Source organism: Cyprinodon variegatus, unplaced genomic scaffold (genome assembly GCF_000732505.1).
Source record: "Cyprinodon variegatus isolate N-32 unplaced genomic scaffold, C_variegatus-1.0 Scaffold575, whole genome shotgun sequence".
NCBI classification, from domain to species: domain Eukaryota; kingdom Metazoa; phylum Chordata; class Actinopteri; order Cyprinodontiformes; family Cyprinodontidae; genus Cyprinodon; species Cyprinodon variegatus.
Window position 1 is genome coordinate 159072 of NW_015151028.1, and position 14006 is coordinate 173077.

General features: G+C 39.2%; 1 protein-coding gene and 1 long non-coding RNA gene across 6 annotated transcripts in view; both read right to left on the reverse strand.

The window, feature by feature from the left end:
- Positions 1-7530, reverse strand: part of LOC107095809 — a 13675-nt gene extending 6145 nt beyond the window's left edge. Inside the window, exons 1-2 of the long non-coding RNA XR_001481759.1 lie at positions 7393-7530; positions 80-222 (exon numbers count right to left, since the gene is read on the reverse strand). This is a non-coding gene — a long non-coding RNA (uncharacterized LOC107095809). The remainder of the gene's footprint in view (positions 1-79; positions 223-7392) is intronic.
- Positions 7531-9017: 1487 nt separating this feature from the next.
- Positions 9018-14006, reverse strand: part of pitx2 (paired-like homeodomain 2) — a 10529-nt gene continuing 5540 nt past the window's right edge. For 4 of the 5 annotated variants that reach the window (XM_015392137.1, XM_015392136.1, XM_015392135.1 and 1 more), the window contains exons 3-4: positions 10976-11175; positions 9018-10271 (exon numbers count right to left, since the gene is read on the reverse strand). In XM_015392137.1, coding sequence (XP_015247623.1) covers positions 9714-10271; positions 10976-11175 — 758 coding nt within the window. In that variant the 3' untranslated portion in view covers positions 9018-9713. Of the gene's footprint in view, positions 10272-10975; positions 11176-11520; positions 12088-14006 lie in introns of those variants that run through there. The other variant, XM_015392134.1, reaches the window with a different exon arrangement.

The following is a 14006-nucleotide window of genomic DNA, read 5'->3' on the forward strand; positions in this document are numbered from 1 at the left end:
CCAGGACTTTAAGCATCTGGATTCCATAAAAGTGGCAGCCAACAAATATTTTTATGAGGTGTAAACACTGAAAACCTACGGTGATTTCCTCTTTCAGCTGATGAAGTGGCAGCTGTGTTTCCCCGTGTGATCACCATCCCAAATTGCTGCTTGCCTTCAGTCCAACAGACCCTGCACGTTCATTGGACAGGAACAGTGTGTTGATCTTCATGCACAATCCAACTGAAAAACAGCATATCAGAGGAGTGATAAGTCCATTACTTCACTCCTGTAAGAAGCAAAGCCAGACATAGTTTATCATCTAACTCTGTGTGGAGTCAGAGATGGATTTTAAACATAGAGCAATAAATTCTCAGAGATAATTGTAGGAATTACTGAGCGCAGTGCTGAGCAAATGTTTGATGGCACGGACACAGTTTGACCAAAAGAAGGACTGAGGAAAAACAAATTTATTACAGATCATCTGACGCTTTCTTTAGAGTGCATTTGTCCAGCTTGCTTCAATTCCCACAGTTAGATATGTTAGAGAGGGAAATAACATTTTGGAGTACTAGACTTCCAACAGTGATGTTAGCTCCATCACTCTCCTGCCTCCAAATGTTTGCTGAGATTTTAACATGGCTGTAACTGCATGTGCTTTCTTTCATTTTCCAAACTTCAATAGTGGCTCTGAGCTCACTATCTTGTCTCTCCTAGATGAAGCTATATGAGCTATTACAGGTAATAATAACATTTTACTTTTATCCCAAGTACTCCTCAATCCGTGCTCCGTTCATGCAATGTGTCTGGTTCTGCTGGAGGTTTTCCTTCTGTTTAAGGGGAGTTTCCATCTCTAGAATATGCATGTTCACTATGGGGGATTGCTGCAAAATTGGCAACACAGTGCTTGTGAGTGTCCATTGTTGCTACTTGCTCATCCAGGCGGAGGGAATCCTGTAAAGTCAGTGACTGCCAATCTGCTGGGTTTCCTTACATAAAAAACTTTACAACCACTCTGACTGTACAACTTGATTGAACTGAGTCTGTAAAGTACTTTGAGACGACATGTCATAAGATGAATTGGTGGTATATGAAAAAACTGAAATATTAGAACAGAGGTTGTAAAGCTGGACAAGCAGATTTGGGGTTTTAGAGAAAATTTACTATTGGATTTTACTTTACATAATAATCAGCCAGGAGGTCTTTAATGGCTTGGAAAACGTCCAGAATTAAGCAATCGTCAAAGAACATTAAGCTGAAATTCTTTGAAGGACAAGTTTTATCAGAACCTGTGACTCGTCTGGGTCTTATTCATCTTAGTCAATGATAAAAACAGACCAATCAAATTCTCTAAACATAAAGACAATAGAAAAAAAAGAAAACATCTCTTGTTACTGTATAGATGTGATTATTATTTCGCCATAAATGCATTCTGTTTATTTTTTTCTTAGGGATGTAAAGATCTGATTCCATCAAGATATGACATTATTAAAGAACCCTTCAAAATAAATGCTTAGCAAAATACATGCATGTTTGAAATAAAAGAAAGGCTTCCCTTATATATTGTTTCTACAGAGCCTTTACAATTATTACCATTACTTGGATTCTTTATGAATCAAAGAGAAAAAACAGATTTAAAGTGATAAAAAAAAAAACTATGAGGTGGTAGTCAGAACGCTGAACAAACCCTCATCCTTGATCAATTTCTAAACTTCTCTATCTTCTAAGATTGTTCAAGTTTTGGGGCAGAGCATCCAGATCACATTTAATATACTGGTGGAAAGATCCAGAGCTGCACACTGCTCGAGTTCAGGATCTACTGCTGCTGCTGCTGGCTCCAGAAATAAATAAGTGAATAAAAAATGTAGCAAAAGTGTTCTCAGAAATGCTTCTTTTATCCAAGTTATTTCCTTGAAGTTATGAAAAATGTGGCAGCAATTACTAGTGCTGACTCTGCCAAACATGGGCTCAGTTACAGAGATTGAAAGCTGCCAAAGTGGTTATGACACTAGTGGCTTGCGCAACTATAAGAATAAATACACACTAAATGATGAGTAGAAAGGTATTCAAACACCCATAAAATCTTTCTTTTTGTGACAATAAAACCACTAACCTTGATGTGTTTCATTTATATTTTATATAAGAGATGAAGTAACAAACAACTATTAAATTGAGAGAAGAGGATAAAGGACTTTCAATATATTAAGAAACTATTAAGATGAAACATGTGCCATGCATTCTTCCTGCCATGGAAAATGCAGGCCTTCAGGATATTTCACCACTAGCTGGGAACATCTACATACTAAGATATAAAACTGTTTAATGATTGAATAGGGAGCATCTGTGAACATTCGTTTTCAAACGGCGCCATTATTCCTCAGTTATTCCTCAGTTGATTAATGTCTGGACTTGGATTGGGTCATTCTAATTCATGGATCTGTATTTAAACCATCAATGGTGTCTTAGCCTGTATTTTTTAGGTTGGTGGCCTGCTGGAAGGTGAACCTCCACCTCAGTCTATAATCCTCATGTTTTCTTCCAGGATTGTCCTGAATGTAGCTTCACTCTCTGGAACATCCTCCCTCACCTGCCTGCTGGGTTCCTCTATATTAATATTGGTTGTTCTATAATATTTTCCAATAATCCTCTTAGAAGGCCTCCAAGAAACAAAACCTATGCATTAATATTATGCTTCACATAGGTGGACTTTAATCAGGTGATTTATAAAGAAAGCTAATTCATCTGGATTTTATTTTGGGGAATCAGAATAAAGGGAACTGATACAAATGCTAACAGGATATTCAGACATGCAGTTTTTTTAAACAATGTTTTCACTTTAATAATTTTTTTTTTTTACTATAATCTGTGTTGGTTCAATCACATGAAACCAGAACATTTTAGGTGGTGTGATTATTTTCTCTCAAGAACATTTTTAGCATGCTGAATTCTTCAAAATATGTTCATTAGAGAGTTAAATGTAAAACCCTGCCTGGTATCTTTGGCTAATTGACAATGAAGCCAATTTATGTGAGGACTTATTTCTAACTTCTATTTTACATTTTTTTTCTCAGAATTGCAGGTTTCTAAAACTAAATTAAAACCAGATTTGATCATGTGAAACTATGTAAGTATAGCATTTAATGATTTGATTGAAATGACCTCAATATATAGCAAGAAAAAAAAAATTAAGCCTCAGACTCCAACTTGAATTCCAGAAAAATGGAGGAAATTAGAAAAACCAAATTTTAAAAACGCAATAGATCAAATTTAGAACAAATTAATTCAGCATCAAATTGTTAAATGAGTTTTAATTTATCTTCACCTTAATAAATACAGTTTGAATTAAGTTAAAATCCTACTGACGGCACAGGTTTCCACCCATACTTGCATTGGATGACCGGCAGTCACATTATGATGATGAAAGGCACTGTAAGCATGTTTCTAGTCACACCAACCACTCAAAGGGCGTTACACCGGAGCTGCGTTCACATTTAGGAAGCTGGAATCAAACCCAAACCTTTCATATTGAATGAAACCTACTCCACCTACTGAGTCATGGTCTCTTAATAACACCTTTAATGCCAAACAGGATTCAAACCGAAATGCATTGAACTAAAATACTTCGCATTCCACACAAATTCATATGTGTGCCCACCTGTGTGGTAAGCACTCCTGCATACAGTTTAAATCAAGCCACTGAACAGAAAGGCCACTCACCAAACAAGGACAAGAAAATACAGAGACAAGAATTTACTCAGTATGACTAAAATCAACCATATTTGGACAGAATTTGTCCTATACCCACAATACATGAGAGCACAGAGTTTTTCCTTGGAAAACATTTCTGTTTGGACGCAGGCATTGAACTGAAGTTGGAATCAGGAGAATAAATTGTGATATTGTGTTTTTTCTTTACTTGGCTTGTGGGTATTATTGCTCATTTTAGGCTCAAAGATGTGGTGTTTGTACAGCTGGAAGCCTGACTGGATCTGTAAAGTGTGACATTATCTCTGCAGGCATTCAAATCTTTGTTCCTTCCCTCGTGTTGAATCTACGGTGCAAAAATGCACCAGGTTTATACAATTTGCATGACTCCACATGATCTTTAGAGAGAAACCAAGGAATGACCCGTGTTGATATGTTTAGTCTCAGGTTAATCATTTAAAGATAAATCTATAAAAGTCGAACTTCTTGTTCTTATATTCTTTCAGGCTGAATTTAATAAGTTTTTCCTCAATATCCCTCTCCTTCTGCAGACTCACCCTGGGTTGCAAAGAACAAAAAAATGAAAAAAAAAAAAATGACTAAAGCAAACAAAAGTACTCAGGTGTAATTTTCTCCCTAAAATGGTGCCTGGGAAACGGCTGTAGTGGGCTGCTCCCCAGACTCAGACTCTGGGTGGCTGACAGCCGCCAAGTGAGGTAAACGTCAATTAAGCTGTTACAGTAGATGACAGGCCCAAAGAAAACAGAAAACAGCAGAGGGGGGGCAGCCTGTGTAAACTGCAGGTGTCTGAACACGATGCTTCAGAAGACGCTAAAATGCTAGCAGTTTTGGGCTTGTCAGATTAACATGACGAGGCATGAGGAAGACTCCTTGCTGTCTGAAAGAAACCCTTTTTTTCTATGACATTCTGCAGATCTAGTTTTATTATTATTATTATTATTATTTCCATTTTAAATGCAAAAAACAAAAGTAATAAATATCTGTTGTGAGTTGCACCTGCCCACCACGGAACATAAAAGACTTACTGATTAGCACACTTTTTAAAATCCTACATAATGTTGACAAATGGGACGGTTAATGTCGGATCATATATGGATGGGTAAACTTCTACACCAGAAATACAATTCTTTTATCAACAGAGAAACAAATAGTGTCCACATGTCCACATTTGACTTGTATCTGTGTTTTTTAGGCTTTTCTCGATCTGAAGTTAATTAAAATTAAAACACGTCCTCAAAGCTAGATCTATACACATCAGCTATCAACTTTAGATCTATCCTCCTGCAGTCCACAGTCTATGCTGTGGCTTTGCAGAGAGCCATTTTGCTCATCTTAACTCACATTTTGTTACATCTCAGTTTCAATGTTATGTTAAAAGAATCTAAATTTACGGCTAACTGAATCCGTTCTACTGCTCTTCTGAGTGGGGAAATTTAAATGCTTAGTTAAAGCATCAGGTGTGTGACCAAGCATTTAATCGCTGAGCTAAACAATACAGCATTTTTAGTTGGGTTGTTTTAAATAGCTAAAACCTACTAAAATATGGGTTGGGTTGTGATAGGAGCCCATCTGATCAGCTTGGTAGAGTAACAACACTATGAGGACTCCTCTGAGTCTGGTGAGCTTAAGTTTTACTGATATTTTCATAGAGCCTTGCTTGAGATCAAACACTCTATCCCTTTAATGCAAATGCCTCCAGAGTGAAACCTGAAGATTTTTGTTTCTCTTTTGCAGAGAGGGAAGCAGAGCTTCTGCTTTTTGCCTCTGTAGTACCAATAACAGGTGACATTCACTCCCCCCGGCTGTATCATATACATTGTCAAGTCCCTCATGATGGAGCCTCTTTCTTTCCTTCAGGCTCCATGAGTGCTTGCAGTGCTGATCTCTTCAGCATGCTCAATGTGGAGAAATTGATTTGGTGAGAAAACAACTCAGATCTGTGTGTGTGTGTGTTTTGTTTTCATCCCTCTTTAATAGAACTTCAGAGAGCAGGAAGTGTGTGCGTCATGAAATCCGTCCTGGTTATCTGCTTTCACACGCTCTAGCCTGCCGCCTGCCCTCTAACTGCTCCAAGCTTCCACAGTGAGAGGGGCTTCTACACGGCTGCACGAATGGCACATGTATACTGAACAAACAAGCAGCAGACACCAGCTCTGAGCAGGGCTTGAACTCTCCACAGCACACCTACTCGCAGCCAAGCTCACAACAATAAAATGCTTTCACCCGCTTTTAAATCTGAGCTTTTATGAAGAAAACTTTTTTTTTTCATTTTGAGCTCAGTAAACAGACACAAATGTTGCAGTGAAATGAGGCATCTTCTCCAATTTATTTTGAAAGTTTGCTAAAGAAAACATTTTTTTTTTCTTCTAGTGTTAGTTTAAATGGATTGTAATGAATCTTGTGGAAAACCTCTCTTCAGGCCTTAGGTGAGGGTGAGAATGTGTGAGGTCACACCATGTGACCTTTAGCTGAAGCTCCTGATCCACCATTGGTTAAGAGCCAAACACTCCACCTCCCCCAGACACAGGAGTCCTCTCTGCAGCAGAGCTCATGCATGTTGGCACAACTCTTCCCAAACTGTCTGACTGCAAACTACACCTGCATACAAACATGCTTGCATGTGGAAAATGCTGGTGTATATTTTCTTATTTCCCATCTTATCTCACCTAGAGACAGGTCTGACCTTATTATGCTGGGTGTTGCTGTCCCTTTGGAGTCCTGCTGTGATTTCATTTGGCTCTGATGCTTCATTGCCTCCTTCAAATAATAAACTATTGATCCAAGCCACCCTGCCTGCTCTGAAACATCCGGAATCTGTGTTCATTATCTTAACCCATATCCCTCCAACTCCCACATTTCCAGCTTGTTACGCCAACATAGAGGGACCGCACAACTAAAGAGCAATAAGAACATATGAAACGTCTATAAGAATGGAAAAATAACCTTTTTTTCTTTTTTTTTTTTTTTGCAAATCAGCAGATATATAAAAAGCAGCTCAAGATTCTATCAATCTGAATGGGTTCCCTAACCTTAAATGTAATGAAACTATTCCTATAGACCGTACCAAAAACTTATTTAGAGACTGCAAACAATAGAAAACTACATCATTTTAATATGCTTAATCTGTAGAGGCTCTAATTATTTTAACACTGGATCTGTGGCAATGCATTGTTGAATATTTGCATCTGTTGCCTTTTTTAATTTAAATTCTGCTGTGAGCAGCAAGATTTTACAATAGATATTTTTTCCCTAAAATTAGCAAGTGGAACTAATTTCACATCAGTATGTACTGCAATATTTTAGATTAAAAAATAGACAGGAGATGTTTGGATTGTTTTTTTTTTTTTTTTTTTTCTTTTTGAGCTAAGAGATCAAATCTAATTTTGCTTGCGCTTTATACCAGTACAAAAACATCATGTTACTTATTTACTTATGCTTATAAAAGTTTGCTATTATTCCCTTTGAAATTATTTCTATTCGATGCATTTGGGACTTTGAAGATTTTTGTTTTAAGTAAAATTTAACCAGATTCAAGGAAAATTATTTTTTAACAGTTAAAGCATCACGACCGTGCAATCTAGACGTTGCAAGCAAAGCCAATTTAAAGGGAAAATTAAATGCAAATTTAAAAGGCGCTTATCTTTATTTAAATAATTACATTTTTAAGACAAAAATACAGAATCTTACCTTTAAGCAGAGACCCGTTTGAGGAGGAGAACCACAGAAGAGTGCAGTCCTGATCATCGGTCATCCAAATGAACAATTCCCCACTGATGCCTCCTAAGGTCTGATGTTGATTGAGCCGATGTGTATTCAGACTGCAGACTTGTGTATTCACCCTGGTTTATCCCCCCCACCCCACCCCTACAGCTGATTATTTCTGCGCCTTACCGACTCTATCAAAAGGTGACACTTGTGGACAATCTTAAAGCGTCTGCAGCAGCGCAGAGCAGCTCAGACATATATGGAAACGCGTCGCCTGTGTTTTTTATTTGGTAGTTGTAAAAAAAAAAAAAAAAAAACAGCACTCAGGATTAACTGAGATATATTTTTGCTCATAATGAAGCCCCCCTGAGAGGCGACCTCGGGTGAGTCCCTCACTGGATCTGTAGATGGGGCCAGTAGAAGTCTTTGGGGTTGGAATATGTGGAAATTATGCACTTTTACATCTCAAAAATGTGTTAAGGTGGAATATAGATAAAAAATTATAAATGCAACATTTATATGGTGATGGAAATGTGTAGTAAACGATGTGTTGTTCCACAGCTATGTCCTGCAGACTCCCGCGGCCCTCATACCTCTGCAACTCTATGTTTGCACAAGGTTGCACATCATAGTTTCTTCGTCACGTTTGTGCACAGTTAAAACGTGACCAAAGAAATCAGCAGCACCAATGAAAACAATAAAAAGGGCAAACAGATGATATAAGGTCTGTTGCTTGATTACAAAAGAGAGAGAAAAAAGCAAACATGAAGAAGCAAAGCAAGTTTTAAGGTGTGTACATAACCGTCTGACAAAGAAGGGTAGATTTGATGCATGGCTGCGCTTGAATCGCCCTATTTTTCTAAGCGTGTTTTTGTAACTTTGTTGTAATGTTGCATTGACTTTATACGCAGAGCTGAACTTAATGGATTGATGTCTCTGTTGCGCGCTGTCGTGCGCCTTTTTTTTTTTTTTTTTTTTTTGTGGATTCCCGTGTTATTTCAAGCCCCAGCGAGCAGTCGGGGCTCTTGGCTGCAGCAGGCAGGCAGACAGACGCGCATTCAGCGGCTAATCTGCCGGAGCATCCCGGTGCCATGTGTATTGGAGCTGCCCATTGTTTTCCTCTATAGATTAGCCTCACAAGCACCTCAAACAATCGAATGGCTATAGACAGAATGTCACTGCTTTGCACTCCACTAACAGACTTCTTGCACAAAGATTCAATAAAAGTCGCCCAGCAGAATGTTTTTTTTGGAACAATATATTTACTTCCATTAAATAAAACACAATATTTTTTTGGGTGGGGGGACGTTGGGAAAAGAACAACATAATTCGTACCAAATAGTATACACAGAGCAAAAGGAAAAAAAAAAAAATCATTTGTCGCAGGAACATTTTTGGATTCTTTTCTTTTTATCCAGAATTGCTATTCTAAATCGATATTCACACAGACATTAATAATAAATTTATAATATGTTCGAAACACACAACTGGTGCGTTTTAGTATGTACATTCCCTTTTTGTTTGCAAGCAAAACATGATTCCTTTTTTTGTCAAAGGAACTGTATTTATTTTTATTTATTATGTTTTTATTTTCTTTTTTTTTTTTATCCACATGCGTTGATAAGTTGGAACCTGGAAAGTAGCTGCAGTGTTGGAGCGCAGCCGCTTCAACAAACAGGAGATGATCATTCAAATATATTTACACGAACCTTTTTTTTTTTTCAATCAACAGTTAACGTCCGGAATCCACCAGGAAAAAAAAATAAAGCCCTCATGGCGAGCTGTGAAAAGTGAAACAGGCCTTTATTTTTATTTATCTTTTTTTTTTTTACTTGGTGAATGAGGCCAGCGCTCATGATTGAGGAAAAAATTAAAATAAAAAAAACAACAACTCCCGGTTCAATTTTCCGAGGGGGAGCTGATATTTTTTCAGTGGTTCAGTCTTCTAGTGCCCTTTTTTTCGAAAAAAAAAAAAAAATGAAAAGAGAAAAGTAGCTGTAGTAGTCTTTTGTTTCTGTGGACGGCTGCTTCTAATTACCAGCACACTGCAAAAAATAACCACCGTCACAAACTAAATTTAAAATTCCCTGCATGAAAATGAATGACAGTCAATGACCCATTAGGGAATTAAATCACATTTTTTTCTCATTATTTGATGGAACAGTGGAGTCTTTCGTTATTAAATTCCCTTTAACAAGCAGTTCCAAATTATCTTTTGTAGGTTGGAAAAAAAATACTTAAAGCGTCGATTTATCCTTTAAAAATCGCAGCTCGGTGGGAATTTTTTGCAGTGCAGGTAACAATTAGACCGGCCTATCCACTGCGTATTGGCAAGCGCTCAGGTTGGTGGCTGGATTTTGCACCCCGGCGTATCCAAAACTCGAGTGCTGCTTGGCTTTCAGTCTCAGGCTGGCCAGGCTGGAGTTACAAGTGTCTCTGTACACGTAGGGAGGGGTCGGTGGCGCGTAGGGACACGCCGGCGTGGGTACCCCCGAGTTGAGGGAAGGGTTACTGAGGTTGTTCAAGTTATTGAGGCTGTTCAGGCTGGATCCCGGCACGCCGGTCACCGCAGATGGCACCATGCTGGAGGTCATGGAGGAAATGGAGTTTGGAGGCGAGAACATGGTCTGAGAGGATAAAGGGTTGACGTTCATGGAGTTGAAGAAGGGGAAGCTTTTAGTGGATAAGGAGGCGGACGTGAGGCCCTTGGCGGCCCAGTTGTTGTACGTGTAGCTGGGGTACATGTCGTCGTAGGGCTGCATGAGTCCGTTAAACTGCGGGCCGAAGCCGTTCTTGCAGAGCTCGGCTTGTTGGTTTCTCTCCCGTTTCCTCCACTTGGCTCGTCGGTTCTTGAACCAAACCTGGTGCACAGAAATTTCAAATAATTGCAACAATTAGAGATAAAATAAAATTTTTTTAAAAGCAAATCAATAAAAAAATAAATAAATATTTTTAGGTCCAGCTTCCTTTGCAGATTGTTTTGCTTTGTTTTGTTTTTAATTTAAATAACTAAAATCCTTGCCATTAATGCGCAGAGCATTCCCGATTAAAGCCGCCATTATCAGCGCTGAATACACACTGCAGTCTCAGTGGAGCATCTTAACGTGGAGGGGATGTGTATTCCCCGGCATGCTTCCACAAACACTCTGACCTTAATCACACAACGTCAGGGCGACAATCGCAAAATACGAGCTTTGCACCTCTTTTACACGGAGGGAAGAACACGAGTGGCACGTGAATAGCCCTCAACTGTTAACAGCATTAACACAAACTAATTACACCTAATGGGCAAATAACAATAGACTGATTCTTGATTAGTGGGAAAAGAAAATCACAAAACAAATATAATTTCCAGATTACATTGATTTGTTCTAAGGTAAATAATTGTGGATTGTTTTGCTTTTTTTTAAATATAATTTTCCTTTTATTGTATATTAAAATTTTTATTTTAAATCTGTTCAGTGTTGTTTTAATTTACGTGCGTAATTGTGCCAAATGGTTACAATTAATGACTGATAAAATGTTGAGATAATTAGAAATGTTTAGTGTGTGATGTTTTGCTCACCCTGACTCTGGCCTCTGTGAGGTTGGTCCACACGGCTATCTCCTCCCTGGTGCTCATGTCCGGGTAGCGATTCCTCTGGAAGGTGGCCTCTAACTCCTGCAGCTGCTGGCTGGTGAAATGTGTCCTTTGCCGCCGCTGCCTTTTCTTCTTGGACGGATCGTCCGATGAGTCTTCGTTTTTATTTTGGATCTTTTCTTTTTCTACAAGCAAAAAAAAAGAAAAAAAAAAGAGTTTAATAATTAGTATTATACAAATAAAAAATGCATTTTTTTCTCCTCTTTTGAGGATTTTTTAGGGAAAAAACATGATTAAATTGCTTAAATAAATTAAATATTTTCAGTCATATTCTGCGTTTAAGAATCCTTTAGAATACTGATAATTGTTTTAGTTTAAAAGGAGATAAGTTTAACACCTAACACACAAATAAGCTCCTAATGAAATGACAGCAAGCCTGTAAAAGCTCCTTTCATATTGACGGATCGGAGATCTGATATTTCATAACAAGATGACATCTTGGGCGATCTGAAAAGGCGGGCGGTTCTTACCCACAGACTCTGGGCTCGATGTGTCCGACACAGTGTGCACCTCTAACCGGTGCTTAGAGTCCACGGAGCGCTGCAGCGGCTGCAAACTAGAAGCCATCGCCAAAGCCGTGTGGTGCGTGGAGGCGAGTTTATTCCCTGTGAGGTGATGCTCTATATTTAATGGATCCCTCATAGAGCTCATCGGTGAAAGATCTCACAAGCTTCTAACACAGGAAGGCTGAGCGGAAAGTCCGACTCCGGAATGTGTTCAGCTGTCCAAAAAGCGCACAGCAGCACGGTTCCTCTCGCTGAGATGAAGCTCTCTCTCTGTTTAAACTGGAGGACGCTTTAAAACAGGCCATTGAAGTTTGTCACAGCATCGGTGGAAAACTGCCGCTACCTTGGCTGACTATCAGAGTGACAAGGACAGGTAGGTGATATTAGATCCAGAGGCTTACACACACTCCAGCGCTCTCTGCTCATTTCAGCTGTTGCCTGTGCCTCTGCCTATCCAACTGCGCCCCTCTCCAAACCTCCACGTCACCGCTTTACGCCCGCCCTAATTCTCTCTGACAGGCGCGTCCATGTGGATGAGTCCAACCAACCGGAGCTCTCAGAAACGAGATATGTCTGCCAGTGTATTTATGCCGGGGCTGGTGCTTATTTTTCTCTCCCAAATAAAAGCATGTAAAGAGAGATGAGACGCACGGTGTACCCAGCGGCGCTCCAAGCTGCCGCTGCGCAGCAGCGCAAGACCAAATAAAATGAAAATAACACAGTTTGGCCTCATTTTATGAGACAGGTCCAGTGGCCCAGTAAAGAAATGTAGTGCAGCTGATATCCAGGTTGAGCTGCGCTCTCAGGCTCTGTCACTGCAGTTTACTCGGTGGATAAAACGGGTCTTATTGAAAGGCGCAAAGAAAATAGATGCGCTCTGAATATCAAAGACAAACACCCTCTGCAGCACAGAGGTCCCGTTAAAGGACAAACAAATGTTAACTTCAAAGAATGGCTGTGCTGGCGCCAGCGCGCTCCAAAACTCTCTGTGCGCACTTGTCAACTGACGCTAACTGCCAGACACGCATGCTATGTGAAAAAAAAAAGCGCACGCGTGCAGCCTGTGCTGTTAGCACAGAGGTGCTGAACAGAGGCGCAGAAGTAAAATAATCAAGGTATTCAATCATAAAGGCATTATTTGGCTTACAACATTCATCATAGTTTTTTTTGACATTTTCCATCTGATTTCAGCGAAAGGTGTCGCTTCGGTTAGACCAACACGCGCGAAACGGATCTTTGTTAGAACAAAATCATCCCCACAGCATGGTGCTGCCACGACCATGCTTCAGAATATTAAGTGTTGCTCAACTACAATGATTTACTTGAAGAGCTTCCATTGATTTTGACGTTCTCCACACCAAGGTTCATTGGAAGAGTGGATTAATCTTTCAAAATAAAAATAGATAAATTGTCCTTCCTTTTAAGGGATTTAAAACCCAGGCCTTAATTCTACTTCAGTTCAAAGTGATAATTTATTCAAACCAAATTTAAACACATTTTAACTGACAGTGCACACCTTTTTATTTAACCTTTGTTAATATTTCCTTCCAAGCAGTCTGCCCCTCATATCATTTTTAAAAAAAGCAGATCTTTGTGTTTTCAGAGTGTTTTATTGAAATTTGGTTGGGAACACAACAGACCAGAGGATACCTAATGGGACGGGTGTCAATGTGAAACTGTTATGTGTTTGAAGATTAATTTTTTCCTGTGTCCAACTTGATCCTATTTAGAGACTAAACTAAATCTTCCAGATGATCTCCACTGGACTTTTTAAGGAAACGCATCAGAATTAAATTTACTATAATCATTTAACAGATCAGTTTTATTCACAAACCAGCAATCTTAGGACAAACTGCATCAGCAAACAAACCTTAGTAATGATTTCACTTGATAAAATGACGCAGTAAAGCAACCATATAATAAACAGAGTTTTTCAGTGCCAAAGGCATAAAAAAATGGGGGAAAAGCCGCGAGCAAATTCAAAGATATAAACAACATGACCACCCGGACTTTAAATGTGAACTTTTCCGATTCAAGACATGCAAAAGAGCCGCGCACAAGCTGTCATGAAGTGATCCTCTTGACCCCCTCAGTGTTAAGGTTCTCAGATTCATTAAATGAACCAGGACGGAGGCACACAAGCCTCCAGCAGCCACGCACACTCAGTTTGGCGAAGACAGATGACTTCATCTGAGCGCTTAAAGCTGACCTGTCCTCACTTTGCTGCTGGATCCCGGAGTCTGTTACATGTGCTGATATTTAACCGTTCATATCTATATAATTTAAAGAGGGGAAAGAAGGACTAAAGTAATGAGTCAGAGAAAAAAAAAAAAAAGAGCACAAGGGGCAGATGGAACACCATGCATGCCGAGCAGAAATATAAAATCATCATCATCAGCAGCATCAACATCATCATCATCGTTAGAGAAATAAATAAAAGGGGCCCTTAT